Source organism: Entelurus aequoreus, linkage group LG15, assembly GCF_033978785.1.
Source record: "Entelurus aequoreus isolate RoL-2023_Sb linkage group LG15, RoL_Eaeq_v1.1, whole genome shotgun sequence".
In the NCBI taxonomy this organism is placed as follows: domain Eukaryota; kingdom Metazoa; phylum Chordata; class Actinopteri; order Syngnathiformes; family Syngnathidae; genus Entelurus; species Entelurus aequoreus.
The window spans coordinates 37,001,809-37,021,642 of record NC_084745.1 but is presented as its reverse complement, the minus strand read 5'-3'; the positions used below and the strand labels follow the sequence as shown (position 1 = coordinate 37,021,642).

The 19,834-nt window shown below is 41.3% G+C and overlaps 2 protein-coding genes across 4 annotated transcripts in view; one reads left to right on the top strand and one right to left on the bottom strand.

Moving 5' to 3' along the window:
- LOC133630105 (dnaJ homolog subfamily C member 13-like) overlaps positions 1 to 1,462 on the bottom strand; it is a 39,075-nt gene extending 37,613 nt beyond the window's left edge. For all 3 annotated transcript variants that reach the window (XM_062021417.1, XM_062021415.1, XM_062021416.1), the window contains exon 1: positions 1,312 to 1,462. The gene's annotated coding sequence lies outside the window, so the exon portion shown is untranslated. The remainder of the gene's footprint in view (positions 1 to 1,311) is intronic.
- A 12,609-nt stretch (positions 1,463 to 14,071) lies between these two features.
- On the top strand, positions 14,072 to 19,819 carry LOC133630104 (protein CDV3 homolog). Its single transcript, XM_062021414.1, has 5 exons — positions 14,072 to 14,531; positions 14,848 to 14,924; positions 15,011 to 15,138; positions 18,389 to 18,551; positions 18,631 to 19,819. Exons 1-5 carry the CDS (start codon positions 14,349 to 14,351, stop codon positions 18,758 to 18,760), a joined length of 681 nt encoding a protein of 226 aa, XP_061877398.1. The 5' UTR covers positions 14,072 to 14,348; the 3' UTR covers positions 18,761 to 19,819.
- Positions 19,820 to 19,834: the final 15 nt, after the last annotated feature.

The window sequence follows — 19,834 nt, the reverse complement described above, 5'->3', positions numbered from 1 at the left end:
GTAAGGGGGTAATAGCTGCATTTCTTTCCTGACTGCTAGACGGCTGCACTGGGATAGGAGTGAGGGTGGGGGGTAACGGTTTGTGTCAGCACTTTGGAAAAACTCTGACTTTCTTTCCTCTGCAATCCGAAAAAAGGCCAAATCATGGAATGCCTGAAAACACACATTCAATGTCAAGTACATAAGCACCAGTTTAAGCAAATGATTAAGGTTGCAACACAATACATGTGCTAAGAGCCTTAGAGCCCAGTCTTGCATTTTCTTTAACAATCACAGATGGCACTTTTAATCCAATGGAAGGAAGTGATGCAATGCATGATAAAATACATCCTTTTGAACATTGGCACTGTTCTATTCTGATGTGTAAAAGGAAGAGGCCATGGCAGATTCCAGGATTGAGTCATGTGACAAACCCCTCCATGCGCTTCCTGTCTGGATGCAGATCAATAACGAGATAGTAATAGACTATCCTTGACAGGGATTAGAAGAAGAAGCAATGCCCAGACAAAAAGTACACAATATTTAAAAATGACTCATCGATCCCGACAGGACAAGCAACTTCCCAAGTTATTTTATTAATTGTTGAAGTCATGGAAATATTCTCCTTCATGTTTCATAACATGGTACTAACACAAACAACACAATGTGAACATGCCATTTCAAATCCAAATGTTGGTCCATTGTGTATATGTTCTCCATTATATTCAATGAATGTCTCGCCCGTGGAAATAGCATTAACATAAGGCAGGGTGCAAGGTTCAAACTGTCATGTGACATGAAGAGGAGAGTGTGATTGCCTTCATTCAACAACAATAACTAAAATAATTAATGGAAATAGAGTCAACAGGAAGCATATTACGCACTCTGGTAATGTATGAAACATTTGTCAATTTAACGAAGGTCTGGAGAAAGGGCCACGCAGTTTGTTGGAGTGGAAATGCACAACCCCCAGATTGGGTTGAATAAAAACAATGTATGACAAGCGTTACCTGGCTTATCAGCACTTTTAACAAGACTCCACTGAGGGGCCTGCAGGGTTGATTACCAGGCTAATGACAATTAAAGGCTCCACGCCGCCATCACTGCAGTTGTATTGAAACAAGACAACTTGAATGGATGGTTATTATTTAATATATCACGACGAAGACTGGAGCTGGAGCTAGCGTACGTGTTATGCTAGCCAGAAGATTAGCGGCTAACGTAGCGCATCAATGTGGTTCTGCATAGCAGCTAGCTAGCCGCATTAGCAGCAGCCTTCAATCAGGCAAACAGGCGAGAAGATGGCTTTTAAAGGCAAAAAAGACAGGTTACCTGCAGAAATCACGAGCGGATATAAATTACAGCCTTCCCTCGGCCCCCCGCCCTCCTCGGTGCCCTGTCGTTGCTTGGCGTACCCGCTCCAGAGCCGACGGTGCTCAGTTACGCCGTATCCCCCCCACAACTGCGCTCAGGACGCTGCCATATTCCAAATTGCACAAGTGAGCCTTTGCGCATGAGCGAGGTCTGCCCTGTCATGCGGCGGTCAGCTGATTGGTCTGTCAGAACTCGGAGGGTAGCGATAACCGGTCCCAGGTAAGCGCCAAGTACGTTTCGGGCTCTTTTTGAATTGTCATATACAGTCAAAACCGATCACAGAACAGTTTAAGTTTAATGTAGTCTAATCTACTCTTTTCAGTTTCTTGCATACTCAGAACATACTCAGAACATATTTACTATCTATTGAGTCATTAATTTCATTGACAACTGTCGATATTTTACATTAAAAAAGCAGAAAAAAGACACCTTAAACTCACGAAGGACTTGTGTGCCCTCTAGCGACACACAATAAAAGTGAAGTCATTCTAAAGCATCAAAGATTAAAACAGGAACACAGACGTTAACACAAGCTGCACAAAGTCAGTGTGTAACTACAACTATCCATCCATCCATTTTTCTACCGCTTGTCCCTTTCGGGGTCGCGGGGGAGCGCTGGAGCCTATCTCAGCTGCATTCGGGCGGAAGGCGGGGTACACCCTGGACAAGTCGCGACCTAACAGCCTTGAATATACATCAGTGATAACACATACCATATCATGTTGCTTCGTTCAGCCATATTATTGGCATCTGGCATATCCATACTGTACTTTGTTCTCTCAAGACAAGAGTGTGTTAACTATAAATCATAAATTAAATACCAGCCACCTGCCTGCAAAGAAAAGGTTGAGGTGCAGCATGATGACAAAGCCATAGAACACATTGGTTCTCTACACCTAAAGATGAGATGACTAACCTTGATTGGAGGTAAAGGGGAAACATCTTGGCCTCTGTGCTGGACTGATGTTGCACACTCAACTCCAGCGGCACAGAGTGGTCACGTTATTAAACATCTGATTTGGTGAGCAACCATGCGCTGCCCCTTAGCCTAATTCAATAAAGCTTTAGAAGGGAGATGTTCCTTCTTGTCCTAAGATCACACTACTATTTTATGTTTTATGTTGCACGATTGCACCAAGAAAAATTCCTAGTTTGTGAACCCGTTCTCAAACAATGGCAATAAAACTATTCAGATTCTGATTCTGATTCTATCATAGGACTGACAAAGGACCTGTGTCCGCAAGCCTCAGGTAGGATGTGAATGAATGTCATTTATATATTCGCTTGCATGAGAATGGGCGTATGCATGGAAACATTGGCTTATTGTATGTCTAATTGGACAAACTCTCTTTTTATGTTACATTTTTGGAAGCTTTTAATGGCACAGCGTACATAGATGCAATGCTGGTATGTAATGTTTAATATTTAGATTTATCTAAAATAAAAAGACCAAGTTGTCCACTTCATGAATTTTACACTTTAACCTTTGACAATTTGACCCATGTATCGTCTTTGCAGGCGTTACAACGGTGATGTCCAAACTGTCGCTGCAGTTTAGCTTTAAGCTATAGTCATCAAAACTATCTATTTCTGTATGTAGCAAAGCTATTCAATCTAAGACTTTCTGTTTTTTCATCAAATCTCCATCCATCCATCCATTTTCTACCGCTTGTCCCTTTCGGGGTTGCTGGAGCCTATCTCAGCTACATTCGGGCGGAAGGCGGGGTACACCCTAGACAAGTCGCCACCTCATCTCAGGGCCAACACAGATAGACAGACAACATTCACACTCACATTCACACACTAGAGCCAATTTAGTGTTGCCAATCAACCTATCCCCAGGTGCATTTTTTGGAGGTGGGAGGAAGCTGGAGTACCCGGAGGGAACCCACGCAGTCACGGGGAGAACATGCAAACTCCACACAGAAAGATCCCAAGCCCGGGATTGAACTCAGGACTACTCAGGACCTTCGTATTGTGAGGCACATGCACTAACCCCTGTGCCACCGTGCTGCCCTTCATCAAACCTCTGAAATAAAGTAACTTTTCAAAAAAAATTTAAATATAGATTTATGGATGGATATAACAATATCACATACTGTATATATTATAACATTGAAATACAAATATATAAATTGATATTAACATACAGGTGAAACTAAAACATTTTTAATATCGTTCAAAAAATCATTCATGTCAGCAATTCAATTTCAAATATTAAACTAATATGTGATATAAACTCATTGTAAGTGTTGTTGAAACTTACACTTAATATTTTGGTTTTAAGGGTTAATATTTTTTGTTAAAAATTATTATGGTTGTGAATTTATGTTACATTTTTTATAAATAAGACAAATTTTGTTTGCTATAAAAGGGCAATTTAATACCTTTTGTTACACCGCTATTCTCGCGAGGTTTTGGTTTAGTATTAGAGGTTTGAAACCTGCATTCGCCCAGACATGCAAAAGACTTTGAGCGAGCCATCTGCAGCAGCAAGAACATTTCGCTAGCCGCACAAGGTATTTTGTCATATTGTGTCGAATGATTCTGTATATTTGTAAAGTATATTGGTTTAATTATTGTACGCTCATTTAGTACGCACAAGACTGAAATATTTGCTGCCCAAGAACCTCCGAAGTGGCAGGTAGCTATTTTGTTTAGCACTTTATTTGCCTGTGACTGGATTACTTGTAAAGATGTGCAAGTCGTTTATGACCGGATACATTAAATACAATCTCCTGAAGCAGACATTAGGCGTAAAGTTGAAGCATGCACGTCACTCTCCGGATTTATAGTCAACAGAGCTGAGAAATGGCTTGGATGAGACATTGAGGATGACGAAGAATCGTGGCCAGATGTCGGATCATGCTTAGGATCTGAAAGTTCTAAATCAAGGTCAAAATCACGAAGGTCCAAAAGTGGTTCAGGACAAACCTGCTCACAAACAATAAAAAGAATGGAAGCTGAAGCTGAAGCAGCTGCATCTCAAGAAATACTAGCAGTAATGGACGAGCAGGAAAAGGAAACAGCTGAACTACAAAAATTGGAACTTGAGAACTTTGCAAGGCAACAAGCAATGCAAGAGCAGGGTAGAAAGATCGACCGCTTGGAATAAGTTAAGAAAATGAACGCTGCCAAAGCTCGCGTAAAGGTTTACGATGAAGTTGAAAGTGCTGCTGAAAGTCGAAGTTTGTTACACGGTATTAAAGCAGCGAGTGAAACCCAAGCAATCCCTATCACACCAAGCACTCCCTTTCAAGCTATAAACACAACCCAAGTCTTTCATGCTACAAGCCATGAGTTTGCTCCACACATTCAATAAACTCCTATCATACAAGCAAAGGCCACAAGTCAAACACTCAAAGCATCAAGTCCACCATTCATCCCTCAAGCCACACAAGTTCAAACGGTTGTAACCCAACCACAGGCAAATTCTGATCTAGTTGGCATACTAGCAGAAGCAATAAGTGCAAATCGACTTCCAACTCCAGAACCTGCATTGTCCACTGGAGACCCACTAAAGTTCAAAGACTGGCAGTTGTCATTCGAAACCTTAATTGAAAGAAAGAACATTCCCAAGAATGAGAAACTTTACTATCTCAGGAAGTATCTCGGTGGATCTGCAAAAAGAGCAGTAGAAGGATTCCTCCTAGTAGGCACAGATGAAGCATACGACTCAGCTTGGAAAGTGCTGGAAAAGCGTTTTGGAGATCTGTTCACCATAGGAAAATGCTTCAGAGACAAGCTTCATGGTTGGCCGAAAATAAGCTACAAAGATGGAAGTGAGTTAAGGGAATTTGCTGACTTTCTTGGAAGTAGTGAAGCTGCGATACCACACATAAGTTCTCAATGATTGTATGGAAATCCAGAGACTCTTGTTGAAACTTCCAGATTGGTTGACTACAAGATGGAACCGCACAGCCATGAAAATAAGACGAACAAATTATGGAGAGTATCCATCCTTCCGCACGTTTGTGGAGTTTGTGTCTCTGGAAGCTGACTTAGCGTGCGATCCCATAGCCTCAATGCAAGCACTCAAAAGTTTGGACAAGTAAACACAAACATTCACACAGTCAAGTCATTCAAGCAAAAACGCTCACTACAAACTCAAGTCACTCAACAAGCTCAGGTCACACAAATACTGTAACCGGTCTCTTCTGCAAAAGGAATGGCTACACGCTTGATAAATGTTTCAATTTCACGGAAAAAATGGTTCAAGATCGTATCAAGTTTGCACAGACAGAAAAGCTGTGTTTCGGATGTTTAAAGACTGGACATCATTCAAAGAAGTGCGATAAAAGGAGCACATGTGAGAAATGTCATAGGAGACATCCTACATGTCTGCATGACGACAAGTTCATGGAACGTAAAAAGGCAACACCTGCAAAGAGTGAGGATAACTCTCAAGACAAAGTAGACACTAAAGTAACAAAGGATGAAGACAAATCTATCGCAATCTCTAACAGGGTAACTCAAGACACCTCAAGCACGTTGACATCCTCTATACCAGTGGTCCCCAACCACCGGGCCGCGGCCCGGTACCGGTCCGTGGATCGATTGGTACCGGGCCGCACAAGAAATTTAAAAAATATATATATACTTTTTTTAATTTATTTTTTATTTTTTTAAATTAAATCAACATAAAAAACACAATATACACTTACAATTAGTGCACCAACCCAAAAAACCTCCCTCCCCCATTTACAATCATTCACACTCATTCGCACAAAAGGGTTGTTTCTTTCTGTTATTATTATTTCTGGTTCCTACATTATATATCAATATAGATCAATACAGTCTGCAGGGAAACAGTCCGTAAGCACACATAATTGTATTTTTTTACGACACAAAAAAAAATTAGAAAACATTTTTTTTATTTTAATTTATCCCAGTTTACAGGTCACATATCCCGACGTCTGAAACCGCTTTGAAGTGGCCTCATCTGGAATAGCTAGCAGATAAGTTACCACCAATGCTCGAATGTGAAGTTGGTCTGCTTATCGGCTATAACTGTCAACAAGCCCTTCTACCAAGAGAAGTTCTTGCAGGCTAAGAAAACCAACCCTACGCACAGCTAACCGATCTCGGCTGGAGCATAGTTGGTTGCTCGTCTCAAGTCCACAATCACAATGATGCCATCGGCACAAGTCACAGAATCATTGTGCGTGAAGTAACTCCTGCGTCACAACCAGCAGTTAAACTCAAACAAGAAGTGCGTTTTGTATGCAGAACTCAAGTAAAGGAAGCCAGTCCAATTGATGTGATAAAGGCTTTGGAATCTGACTTCTCTGAGCATGCAACAGACGACAATCCAATTTCTCAAGAAGACATTTTGTTCATGACAAAGGTGACAAAAGGCATACGACAAAAAGAAGACGGTAACTACGAACTTCCACTACCATTCAAAACAGACAATCCAAATCTTCCAAACAACAAACAATACGCTGAACACAGATTGTCTTCATTGGAACGTAAACTCAAAAGGAACGAGAAATACCACAAGGATTATGTCAAGTTTATGGATGACATCATAACCCGCGGAGACGCAGAAAGAGTCCCAGTACAAAAGCTGGATAACACGACAGCGTGTACCTCACCAGTACCTCACCACGAAGTTGTACCACCCCCATAAGCCTGCAAAGATCCGCATGGTTTTTGATTGTTCTGCCCGTTTCCAGGAAACATCTCTAAACGATCATCTTCTGACTGGACCATACCTCACCAACACACTGGTCAGAGTGTTATGCCGCTTCAGAAAGGGTCCATCGCCTTCATGTGTGACGTGGAGAGAATGTTCCATCAATTCTATGTTGTCAAGGAACATCAAGACTACCGGAGATTTCTCTGGTGGGACAAAGGTGATTTGAACTCTGAACCTTCAGTGTACAGGATGAAAGTGCACCTTTTCGGGGCAGCTTCCTCTCGCGGATGCTGTAACTTCGGACTCAAACATCTCGCATCTCAAGGTAAAGACAAGTTCAGCAAAAAGACTGTCAAGTTCATCCAAAGAGGTTTTTACGTTGATGATAGACTTGCTAGTGTAACGTCAACAGCCGAAGCCATAAAGCTGGTCGAAGAGTCAAGAGTACTTTGCAAGACAGGCAAACTCCATTTGCATAAGTTTGTGTCAAACAATAAAGAAGTGCTCGAAGCAATTCCCCAAGAAGAACAAGCTCAAGGCAAAGACCAAGACCTGGCTCTTGGAGAACCCCACGTTGAACGCGCACTCGGAGTACAATGGTGTATTGAGGCAGATTAATTCCAATTCCGAGTCCAAGTCAAAGACAACCCGTTGACAAGGAGAGGGGTGCTCTCGACAGTTGCATCAGTCTATGACCCCTTGGGTTTGTTGCCCCATTCATACTGATTGGAAAGCAAATACTTCAAACGTTGTGCAAAGACAAAGTAAATTGGGACGACGATCTCCCAGACCACATTCTACCACGGTGGGAAGCATGGTTGAGAGACCTGCCCAAACTGGCAGCTCTGAAGATCCCACGAAGCTACTCACAAGACATCAATGTTGTATAGTACGAGTTACATAACTTCTCAGACGCAAGCCTCGAAGGTTATGGCGTATGTTCATACCTCAGAGCAATAAGTAAAGAAGGAAAAATCAGTTGTTTACTAGTCATGGGTAAAGCGAGAGTTACACCAACTAAACAAACGACCATCCCAAGACTCTAACTATCATCGGCCGTGACTTCAGTCCGCAACGCAGATGTAATCAACCGAGAACTGGAAATTGAAAATCTCAAAGAATATTATTGGTCAGATTCACAAGTCGTATTGGCATACATATCCAACGATGCAAAAGGATTTCACACATTCGTCGCCAATCGAATCCAACGAATAAGACAAAGCACAAGTCCTAAAAAATGGCAGCACGTCAGCTCAGAAAACAACCCTGCTGATCATGCCTCAAGAGGTTTAAGCGCAACTCAGCTGAAAGAATCAAACTGGTTGAAAGGCCAAGATTTCCTTTGGAAACAAGATCTTCCAGTCAATGAGGAAATGGTGGGAGAGATCGAAGAAACGGATCCCGAACTCCGTAAAGGTCACACGCACACTACACAGTCAAAGGAAGCAAACCCAGTGCTAGAGCATTTACAGAAATTTTCCGATTGGTCAAGACCAATAAAGGCCATCGCCAGACTCAAGAGATTCATCAAAGAATATAAAGGTATCCAATAAAGAACAAACTAAGTCACAGATCTTGAAGAGAGAAAGGATACAGAAGTGTTCAACATCAAGCTAGTGCAAAGAGAAGCTTTCCCTGAGGAAATAAAGAAAATCAGATCTCAAAAGGAAAATTCTCTACACAAGCACAACAGACTACCGGTAATACAGTTGAACGCTTTCCTGGACAAGTCAGATGTTCTCAGGGTGGGAGGAAGATTATCCCAATCAGCCTTACATCAAGATGTGAAACACCCCGCAATTCTTCCCAAAGAATCTCACGTGTCAGCCCTACTCGTCAAACACTACCATGAACGTGTATATCACCAAGGAAGAGGCATGACTACAAATGAATTGCGTGCAAATGGAATATGAATCTTAGGATGTGGAAATGTTGTTTCATCGCACATCTACCGCTGTGTTAAGTGCAGAAAATACAGAAAAGCTGCAAATGTCCAACAGATGGCAGATTTGCCAAAAGTGAGAAAAGAAACAGCGCCACTTTTTACCTACTGTGGCATTGGCTGTTTCGGCCCATTCATAGTAAAGGATGGAATGAAAGAAGTCAAAAGATATGGATTATTGTTCACATGCTTATGTTCACGAGCTGTGCACATTGAAACACTCGGCGACTTATGGACAGATGCTTTCATGAATGCCCTTCGAACTCTGATCGCCATAAGAGGTCCTGTCCGACAATTAAGGTGCGACCAAGGGACAAACTTTATGGGTGCTAGGAGAGAGTTTTCGGAGTTAATGAAAGACATGGATCAAGAACCACAGAGTCATTGGTTGCGAATTTGTGATGAACGTTCCATCAGCAAGCCATATGGGAGGTATCTGGGAACGCCAAATTCGAACAGTGCAAAGCATACCGACAGCAAAGCTTGACAAGTCCTCAAACAGACTCGATACAACTAGTCTAAGAACACTACTTTACGAGACAATGGCAATCATCAACAGTAGACCCTTAAGTGTTGAATATCTAAATGATCCCACGGGTCCAGAACCACTAACTCCCAATCACATATTAACGATGAAATCTTCAGTTATTCTTCCCCCTCCAGGACAGTTTTGCAAGGATGATTTGTACTTAAACAAAAGATGGAAAAGGGTGCAATTTCTAGCAAATGAATTTTGGCAAAGATGGAGGCGAGAATATTTGTTGAATCTCCAACAGCGAAAGAATTGGCAGAAAGTTTCAAGAAACTTGCAAGTAAATGATATTGGGATAATACAGGATGACAATGCTCCAAGATGTAAATGGAAACTAGCTTGAGTAATAGAGACTTTGGAAAGCCCAGACGGCAAAGTTTGAAAGGTGAAGTTGAAGACAAAGGGAAACCACTGACGAGACTGATATACCCAGAAAGACCTATTCACAAAGTCATGAATCGGTCCTCTCCAAGTTTTCTCATTGTCATCCCACTGGGTTGAGTTTTTCCTTGCCCTGATGTGGCATCTGAACCGAGGATGTCGTTGTGGCTTGTGCAGCCCTTTGAGACACTTGTGATTTAGGGCTATATAAATAAACATTGATTGATTGATTGATTGATTTCAGGAATTGTAAAGAAAATATTTAATCTTCCTCTTTTATATAGTATCCCTAACTTTATTTTTGTCTGGTATTTTTTATAGTGTTTTGAATAATTATTATTCATTGTATGGTTCTATTTTTAATTGTACATGTTGTTATCATGATATTGACTAGTTATTAATGTATTTATTTATTTATTTTTATAAATTTTTATTTATAATATGCAACATTTACATATAAGCAAAGAAATAATAATAATCAAAACATGTACAGAAACAGTACAAAACATCGCCGGGGGGTTGTGAACTCAATAAAGCAACAAAAAAAAGAATGCAAAATATATACAGTATATGTAACAAAGTGTAAAGCCATAGGCTCACACAACTTCCGTAAATAATCCAAATTTGGAGCACAGCATCAGAGTTTTCACAGCTTTTTGGTTGTTAGAGGTAGAAAGCATTTTAAAGTTAAGTTCTAATTATTTTTTAAAGGCACAAAAAACAGAAACTTACATTTATGAATATAAAACTCAGCCAATAGTATAATGAGGTTGCAAAGATAAAATTCCTTTTCAAATTTTGTTTCATACTGTGTAAATCCAAATAATTATTGACTAGTTATAGTCATTAATCCTTGTCTAATGTTCATATTGTTGTTACTCAGCCAGCGTTTGTGGGTCTGATGGACCCGTTGCATTTTGTGGCTTTTAATGCCTCACAATCAAACACTTTTATGTTAAAATACTGAACAGATGTTTACCTTATCCCAATAAACATCTGTTCAGTATTTTAACTTTTATGTTAAAATACTGAACAGATGTTTACCTTATCCCAATAAACATCTGTTCAGTATTTTAACATAAAAGTGTTTGATTGTGAGGCATTAAAGCCACAAAATGCAACAGGTCCATCAGACCCACAAACGCTGGCTGAGTAACAACAATATGAACGTTGCACGGAAAATTTCTCTGCCCGTTTCTGCATCCCACAGGGATTCTTCTTTTGTGTTTCTGCACCTGCAGTTCCCACACAAGGTTGCAACATTGTTTGTCAACACTGTCTGCTCTCATTTTCTCGCACACTTGACCCTCTGATGTTCTGTGTACCTACCAGTGTTGGCTTAGTTACTGAAAACCAGTAACTAGTTACAGTTACTAGTTACTTTATTTCAAAAGTAACTCAGTTACTTACACCAAAAAGTAATGCGTTACTGTGAAAAGTAACTATTTAGTTACTTTTTTTTTTCTTCTTTTTTTTTAAAGCGCCCATTAATGCCCTTTTAGCCTTCATTTTAGTACTGTTATTGCACTGGAGAATAATACAATCTGTTGATCAACTTGACATGCATTTGCATCACTGAACTCTGCTAAGCAATGTGGTCTACATACAACACACAAAGACAAAGATATGTTTCAAAGGGCCAATTTGTTTCAGGCCAGAACAAATTAATAGCTGCAACATAACATACATACGTAACAAACAGCATAATAACAACATAGCTGTAAACAAAGGAAGGCACACACTACATACACAAAGCCTAACCAGGCGTTTTTTTCTCAAGGAATTCTGAAACAAAATCATGTCTGAAGCCGAGAACACTCTACACATTTCCCCAGTTTTAGTTTAGAGATAAGGAAAGATTGGCCTGGCCCACTAGGATCCCTCTTTATGTTTGGGAACTTTATAGTCTATACATTTAGAGTGATGTGATAATCAAACACTCTAGAAGTCTAGAATGAAAAAGTATATAAGAGAATTGACAGAGTGTGTGTACCTTCAGCGCTGAATGATGAGCAGAGGCAGAGTTAATCCTTAAGTGGTGGTGGTGGAGGGGAAGTGGCATCGGAGTCTGTGTCTCTCTTTACTAGCTTCGTCGAAGCATGTTGCTTTTATAGGTGTTTCAGCAGATTTGAATTGCTGTTTTGGGCAGTAGATGGGATCTTTGATCCAAGACACAACTGACATTTAAGTAAAATGTAAAACGCAGCTCCGCCATGATCAGACACGCCCCCCCCCCCTCCCCTCCCTCCCCACACCCACACCCAGACACACACACACAGAGCGCGCGTCTCTCTTCTCCGGCTTGTGACACAAGAAGAATCAGAAGGACGACACTGCAGCGCTCCAATAAAACACACTCAGATTTTCTGTTTCTAACCGATACTACATAAAAAATCACGTAAAATAACGCAGTAACGCATCATGTAGCAGAGGTGTGGACTCGAGTCACATGACTTGGACTCGAGTCAGACTCGAGTCATGAGTTTGATGACTTTAGACTCGACTTGACAAAATGTAAAGAGACTTGCAACTCGACTTAGACTTTAACATTAATGACTTGTCAATTCACTTGGACTTCAGCCTTTTGACTTGACAAGACTTGCTACTTTCCCCAAAACCCAAAGATCAAAAAGTTATTCAGGAGCGCTCCGTATCTTTCATTGTGTACGTGTGTCTGTCAGCGTGTGCGCTGTCAGTACAACATCCAATCAAATTAGATCCACATTGTTTTCATCTGACAGCATTCATCCAATCAAATTGCAGGACAACCAACGAAGAAGAGCTGTCAAACAACACGCCAGTGAGAAAAAATGGTACCAAAGATAGTTTTGTTTGGGTATAAAAACTACGACTTGGTCAACAAAAAACTAATTGCAGTATGCAAAACATGCGGTTCGAAGATTACAGACGGAGACGCAACATTTTCCAACTTCGTTCGACAATGAAAGTTGCACAAAGAACGGCAAGTTTTGAATGTAAGCTAACGTTTATTGGCTAAGTAACGTAACTTTAATTTGCTGTTAAGTTAAATCAATGAGGCTGTAAACTCACTGCTAACGTTATAACGTTATTGAAAACACGGCAATCTGTTGCGTCCACTGCAGTTCGCTACCTTATATATACTTTTTGTCAAGTTGTTTTTTTTTTAAGCAGGGTTGCATGAGATACCTATACATAACGTTACGTTAGTCAATGTATCACACACAGTCACGTAACGTTAGACGACGGTCAGCAGCACTGCGTATTTTAACCACCTACAAAAAGACAAACATAGTCAAATAAAGGTCAATTAAAATGTGTACTATATTAAAAATATGTGTACATATATGCATAGGACCCTGACATCTAAAAAGTACAACTCTGTTTATTGTTATGTTAATGTATTTGTTATGTTTTTCATGTGTACGCACACATCAACAGAACAAGCACAATGCTATCACATTAGCTCCGAAGCTAAAGTGCTTCTCCGATGTATTGTCGTGGAGATAAAAGTCACTGTGAATGTCCATTTCGCGTTCTCGACTCTCATTTTCAAGAGGATATAGTATCCGAGGTGGTTTAAAATACAAATCCGTGATCCACAATAGAAAAAGGAGAAAGTGTGGAATCCAATGAGCCCTTGTACCTAAGTTACGGTCAGAGCGAAAAAAGATACATCTTGGCGTCCTGCACGGCACTTTAATCCTTCACTCTCACTTTCCTCATCCACAAATATTTCATCCTCGCTCAAATTAATGGGGTAATCGTCGCTTTCTCGGTCCGAATCGCTCTCGCTGCTGGTGTAAACAATGTGCAGATGTGAGGCGCTCCACAACCTGTGACGTCACGCTACTTCCGGTACAGGCAAGGCTTTTTTATCAGCGACCAAAAGTTGCGAACTTTATCTTCGATGTTCTCTAAATCCTTTCAGCAAAAATATGGCAATATCGCGAAATTATCAAGTATGACACATAGAATGGACCTGCTATCCCCGTTTAAATAAGAAAATGTCATTTCAGTAGGCCTTTAAAAAAAACAAGAAAAAAAATAAGTAACTAAATAGTTACTTTTCACAGTAATGCATTACTTTTTGGTGTAAGTAACTGAGTTAGTAACTTAGTTACTTTTGAAATAAAGTAACTGTAACTAGTTACTGGTTTTCAGTAACTAACCTAACACTGAACACCACACAAGGGTTAAATGGAAAAAAAAACATAGCGTCAGCGTTCTTGACGTAATACAGTTAGCACTTCCGGTTCGAGGTCGCCTGTTCCGGGTGACGGTGCTGATTTGTCAAGTAGCCGAGAGTGCATGGCATGGTAGACAAGGTAGTTGGCGGTTTAGACACCAAACTCAGCCGGACGTTTTTACCAACCCTAAACGGACCCAAAGCTAGACAAATTAGAGCTTATTTAGTGTCCTCTACCCCTTTTGTGGCCGCCTTCCTTCCACCGGCACCTACTTTTGGCCGTTTGTCATTCGCTCCTGCGTGATAGCTACGTTAGCTTCGCTCTTTGAAAATGGCGGATGTGTCAAGTGAGAAAAGCCTGGACGACTTCTTTGCCAAGCGGGACAAAAAGAAGAAGAAAGAGAAAGGAAAGGGCAAGGAGGCCTCTGCGCCGTCGACGGGGGTGATGAAAAAGATGAAAAAAGAGTCCGAAAAGTCCTCCAAAAGCGACAATCCCGACGCAAATAACGAAAAGGTGACGCATTTTTAATCCTACGCCTAACAGCGATTCGTCTACATTCGCTGACTAAACATTTCCATAACTTCAAATGACATTGAATAAAGTACACAAGTCAAGGAGAGTATTTGGACGAAAAGGCCAGCTAGCATGCTAACATATGCTCCTTGCGGCTCATGTGACTTAATGATCGAACACATGTTCACTTTCCTCCTAAAGCCAAACTCAAAAGAGTCAATTCAAACTAGTTTGCCACGTCTCAACACTCTTAATGAGGCCCGGGCACGCTATTGTTGCTGCTTGAGTGACGTGTGCTGTGCTGCCTTGTGCTCAGGAGGATGAGGAGTGGAAAGTGTTCGAGCAAAAAGAAGTGGATTACAGCGGACTGCGGCTGCAGGCCTTGCAAATCAGGTGAGGGACTATAGTAGAACGTCATCTTTTCATTGCTGATGCATGATGGGGGGTGGGGGTCCCTTGGGTGTCATGTGGGCTTGCAGCGACGAGAAGGAAGAAGAGGATTACGAGGAGGAGGAGCTTGATGAGGATGGAGAGGTCATCGGCGGCGAAAAAATGTCGGGACCGTGGAACAAGCCTGGGGCCGCTCCTGCCCCTGCGCCACCTGTTGGTCAGTAACTCGTACCACCTAAAAGTTTCGGGTACTTAGGGGCTTCACTTCTACATTTCACCACATTTATCTGTCCTGGATTGACTTCCTTTTTTCTAACTGGCATCTACTGAAGCCAAATTTTTTCCAAAAATCTTGACGCATAACAACTAGGGCTGCAACTAACGATTAATTTGATAATCGATTAATCTGTCGAATATTACTTTGATCGATTTATAATCGGATAAAAGAGACAAACTACATTTCTATCCTTTCCGGTATTTTATTGAGAAAAAAAACAGCATACTGGCGTCATGTTCTTTCAACTTGCCAAATAAAACAAGGAAAATGTTACAAAAATGCACACTTTTGACACCCCTGCTATAGATAATAAAAAATTAAATCTATCGATAAAAAGCAGAGCCTGGCGACGCATGCGCATTTATCACAACTCTCTCGCTCTCTGTCTCTGCCCCTCCCTCACGAATGCTGCTGCACGCACAATTTGTTTTGTTTTTAACCCCTTCTTAACCCAGAAAGTACATTGTTAATACACGCAACCATAACTCAAAATGCCGGACATTTGAGGCATTTAAGAAACACCGCCCGGACAGCTCCGCAAAAGAGGACATGTCCGGTGAAAAGAGGACGTATGATCAGTCTATCCTAGTTCGGTTTCACCGGACATATCCTCTTTTGCTAGCATGCTAGCAGCTAACGGGCTACGATAGACTGACCATACGTCCTCTTTTCACCGGACATGTCCTCTTTTGCGCAGCTGTCAGGGCGGAGTTTCTTAAATGCCTCAAATGTCCGGCATTTTGAGTATTGTTTACACAACGTGCAGTATTCTACTTAATATGTCCGTGTGGAAACTCGTTCAGTACACCTCCGCACCGAACCGAAACCCCCGTACCTAAACTGTTTGATACAAATACACGTACCGTTACACCCCTTTTATTTTGATTATTGTTTCTCAGCTGTTTGTAAATGTTGCAGTTTATAAATAAAGGTTTAAAAAACAAACAAAAAAAACATAGCTTCAGCGCATAGCATAGATCCAACGAATCAATGACTAAATTAATCGCCAACTATTTTTATAATCGATTGAATCGATTAGTTGTTGCAGCCCTAATAACCCTTTTTTTTTTTTTTTTATAGGTCTGTCTGTACCGCCAGGTATAGATTCACGTAAAATCAAACGGTGCCATATTTTGAGGCGTGTGACATAATGTCCTTTTGCAGGCTAAACAAGGAAATGATCACTCAAGCTGCATTCAGGGCTGACTCAGCCAAACTCCTAAGTAATGATGCAATTTTCAACACCAAAAAAAACAAGTATGCTTAGGCTGCACTCTTCAATCAATCAGTTTATTTATATAGCCCTTGATAACAAATGTCTCAAAGGGCTGCACAAGCCACAACAACACCCTCGGCTCAGATCCCACATCAGGGCAAGAAAAAACTCAACCCAATGGGACAATGACACTCTTCTAAAATGCGCTAGGTTTATTAAGTTAAAAAGTTAAAGTACCCATGATTGTCACCCACACTAGGTGTGGCGAAATTATTCTCTGCATTTGACCCATCACCCTTGATCACCCCCTGGGAGGTGAGGGGAGCAGTGAGCAGCAGCGGTGGCCACGCCCGGGAATCATTTTTGGTGATTTAACCCCCAATTCCAACCCTTGATGCTGAGTGTCAAGCAGGGAGAGGATGGGTCCCATTTTTATAGCCTTTGGTATGACTCGTCCGGTGATTGAACTCACGGCGGACATTACATTGGATCTGCCATGGACAGGCTACTATTAGCATTAGCAATTTTACATGGCGATTTCACCATCTCTAAATTTGTTTGGTCATGAATATTACAACTAAGATGAATGTTACAATCAAACAGCTGGTGTGTAATAGGTACAATACTTACAGTATAAACACTATGTAGGGCACAACATAACACATTCAGCTTCATGGAGAAAGCTGCTTCTTAGTTAGAAAGCCAACGCCATTGCAAATGAGTCAACAAAAACTAAATAACAGGACAGCACAGTTATTGTTAGCGGCTAATTTGTAAATGTTATATCAAAATATAAAATAGTTTTTGCAAACAATTTAATTAATTCATTCATTAATACACACAAGTACTGGTATCGATTCCCAGGTACCGTATCTGTTCAAATGTGAACAGTGACCCTCACTAAGAAGCAGGGATGTTGCAAGGTACGTGTCCCTGCTGCATTAAAATATGAAAGGACGCAGTAAAGTCGCTCTCCAAGCGTCCCAAGGATGTCATTGTTTGTTTTTCTTCGTCTCTTGTTATCAAACCGTAAAAGAGGGTTCACTCTGTGCATCGCTCTCAGCACCAGAAAAACATGAGCAAAGTGAATCCTCTTGCCAGTCATCCACAATATTTTCTCGGTGGGCAGAAGCGGGGACCGCTAGCTTACTACACGATGCACGGACAGAGCCTGGCTGGTTGCGACTCGCTAGTCCAAAGCACCACAATGTAACACAAATCAGGAGTAAAAAAGAAAGATGATCACAGTGTAGGAATATGTCTGCTTTAAACGAGTGAGCAAGATGAGCCTATCAACATTGATAAATGAGCAAGTATGACAAATTTGTTGGAAATTGATGGCAACAAAGCAAACCACCCTACCAATGTTCATTCAAAATTCATTGAAGTGTGAATTTTGCTAACAAAGATTGAAAGTCATGTTTATGGTTTACTTATTGAAGAAAATTAAAATTCCAAATTCAATGGTAAAAAAAAAAAACGAAGTGTAGAAAACCATGATGTGCATCTTTGGTATACCGTCTCCCTCTTCTTCTGCAACCAACATGAAGGTGACTTCATGTGTATTGCTTGTTTACTTTCGCATATACAGTACAATGGACAAAGGATTTTTGTAGTACAATCTGTTTCCTTAGACGACTATGGGCAAAAGTGTTGTATGCTAGCAAGAGCACAGCTTAAGGGGATCACCACAAACGAACAAATCTCTTTTGTAAGCTGTTCCACGTCAAAAAGGCTAAAACACGACAGATAGTTTAGTGAGGTCTTTGGATTGGCTCAAGTCGAGCACCAAGAAGACGATCAAACTGGACTTTCCAGAAGAAGTTAACTTGGTAAGAAGGTTTCTGTAGCTGTAACCTGAAGAAATCTGAATAGAACATACGTAACTCACTTTCCACAACAAATGATGCTGTGCTCGGAGATGTGACCTAATTCATCTGCTCAATGAAGTGTTCCTGATTCTCCACCTCACAGAGGAAGTAGAGGTGCCAGAGTCTAAACCTGCGGGCGTTTACCGACCTCCAGGAGCTCGACTCACCTCTTCAAAACGTGGCCAGACACAGGGACCCCCTGAGATTTTCAATGATGCTCAGTTCCCTTCCCTGATGGCCACCGGCAAGCACGTGGAGACTCGCAAGTAAGTCCTGACACTTCCTACCGTCTGCATAGAAGCGGCGTCGTCCTGAAGTGTTCTTTTCCACGCATGCACCCTCCAGGGACCGAGAGATGGAGAAGACGTTTGAGGTAGTAAAGCACAGGACCCGTGGACGTGACGACAACGGTGGCACTCCCGTGCAGCAGCAGCTTCAGCTGGACAACCAGTACGCAGTGCTGGGTGACAAATAGAGCACCACCATGCCGCCATTTTGGACCGCTGGAAGGAGGTAGCTGAACTCCAGCTGTGTGAACTGCAGTCGCTGCCACCACACACACACACACACACACACACACACACACACATACATATACACTCACACGACTGAACATACCCTTGGCTGGCAAAAGAGGTGTCTGCACATGAAGGCGTGACTAATCGACTTTAGAGTATGCTGTGGCGGCGGCAACAAGAAGTGGTGATGAGTACTTTGTGGATCACGTACAAAGCAGTGCCTGCGTGGTGCAGATCTTCTCTGGACTTCAACCTGCTTTGTGAAGGCCCAACATCACTTCAATCGAGATGATTTTACAAACTTGTGTGAAAAAAGAAATCTAGTTTTCTGCAGCACCATCTCTCGCGCGCGCACACACACACTGATTCTTGGAGTGTTTGGGCCTTTAAGAGGAGGGGACACTACCTGGACCTGGTGGGGATCACATGAAGTCTGCTTTTTTTTCTTTTTCAAGTATACCAGCTGTCCGGAAGTTTAAGTCACAAACTTTTAAGAGTTTATTCCATAATCAAAGCATTGCCTCACATAGAATTCCTTTAATAAAGTGGCCTTATGGATACAAACGGCTTGGTAATCGGAGGAAAAATATGCTTGCGTCTGCTGAAAGCGCTACTGGATCTTACTCTGTGAGGAAAAAAGGAATGTTGTGCTTAACGATTTCAGCTGTGAGCTGTTTTGCATATCCACGGTTTGATTCTGATGCCCTTCATTTATTAGTAGTTTTGGCTCTTTTAAAACTTATAATCCTCCTCATAGCATTTAAAACAAACCAGAATATTTTATGTTAAATGGTAACTGTTCCAGGCAGATCCAAACCCACAAATTTCTACTTTAATAAAAAGTGTGGCAGTGAATTAAAAACAAGTTTTTCCAATTGATTTAGCGATGTGAAGAATTATTGTGCATGAGATGTGTTGTCTCAATTCCATACAAAGTACTGGAACTGCTGGAATATGTGTGGTGGAAGTAAATGTTTGTGTCATGACAGCAAATTAAAAGTGCTTACGCAAGATAATGTGGTCTGTCATGT

Coding starts and splice junctions, on each gene's coding strand:
- LOC133630104 (XM_062021414.1), top strand. CDS start 14,349: ATGGCGGATGTGTCAAGTGAGAAAAGCCTGGACGACTTCTTTGCCAAG. Junction 15,139..18,388: donor TGCCCCTGCGCCACCTGTTG/GTCAGTAACTCG, acceptor TCCACCTCACAG/AGGAAGTAGAGGTGCCAGAG. Junction 18,552..18,630: donor AAGCACGTGGAGACTCGCAA/GTAAGTCCTGAC, acceptor TGCACCCTCCAG/GGACCGAGAGATGGAGAAGA.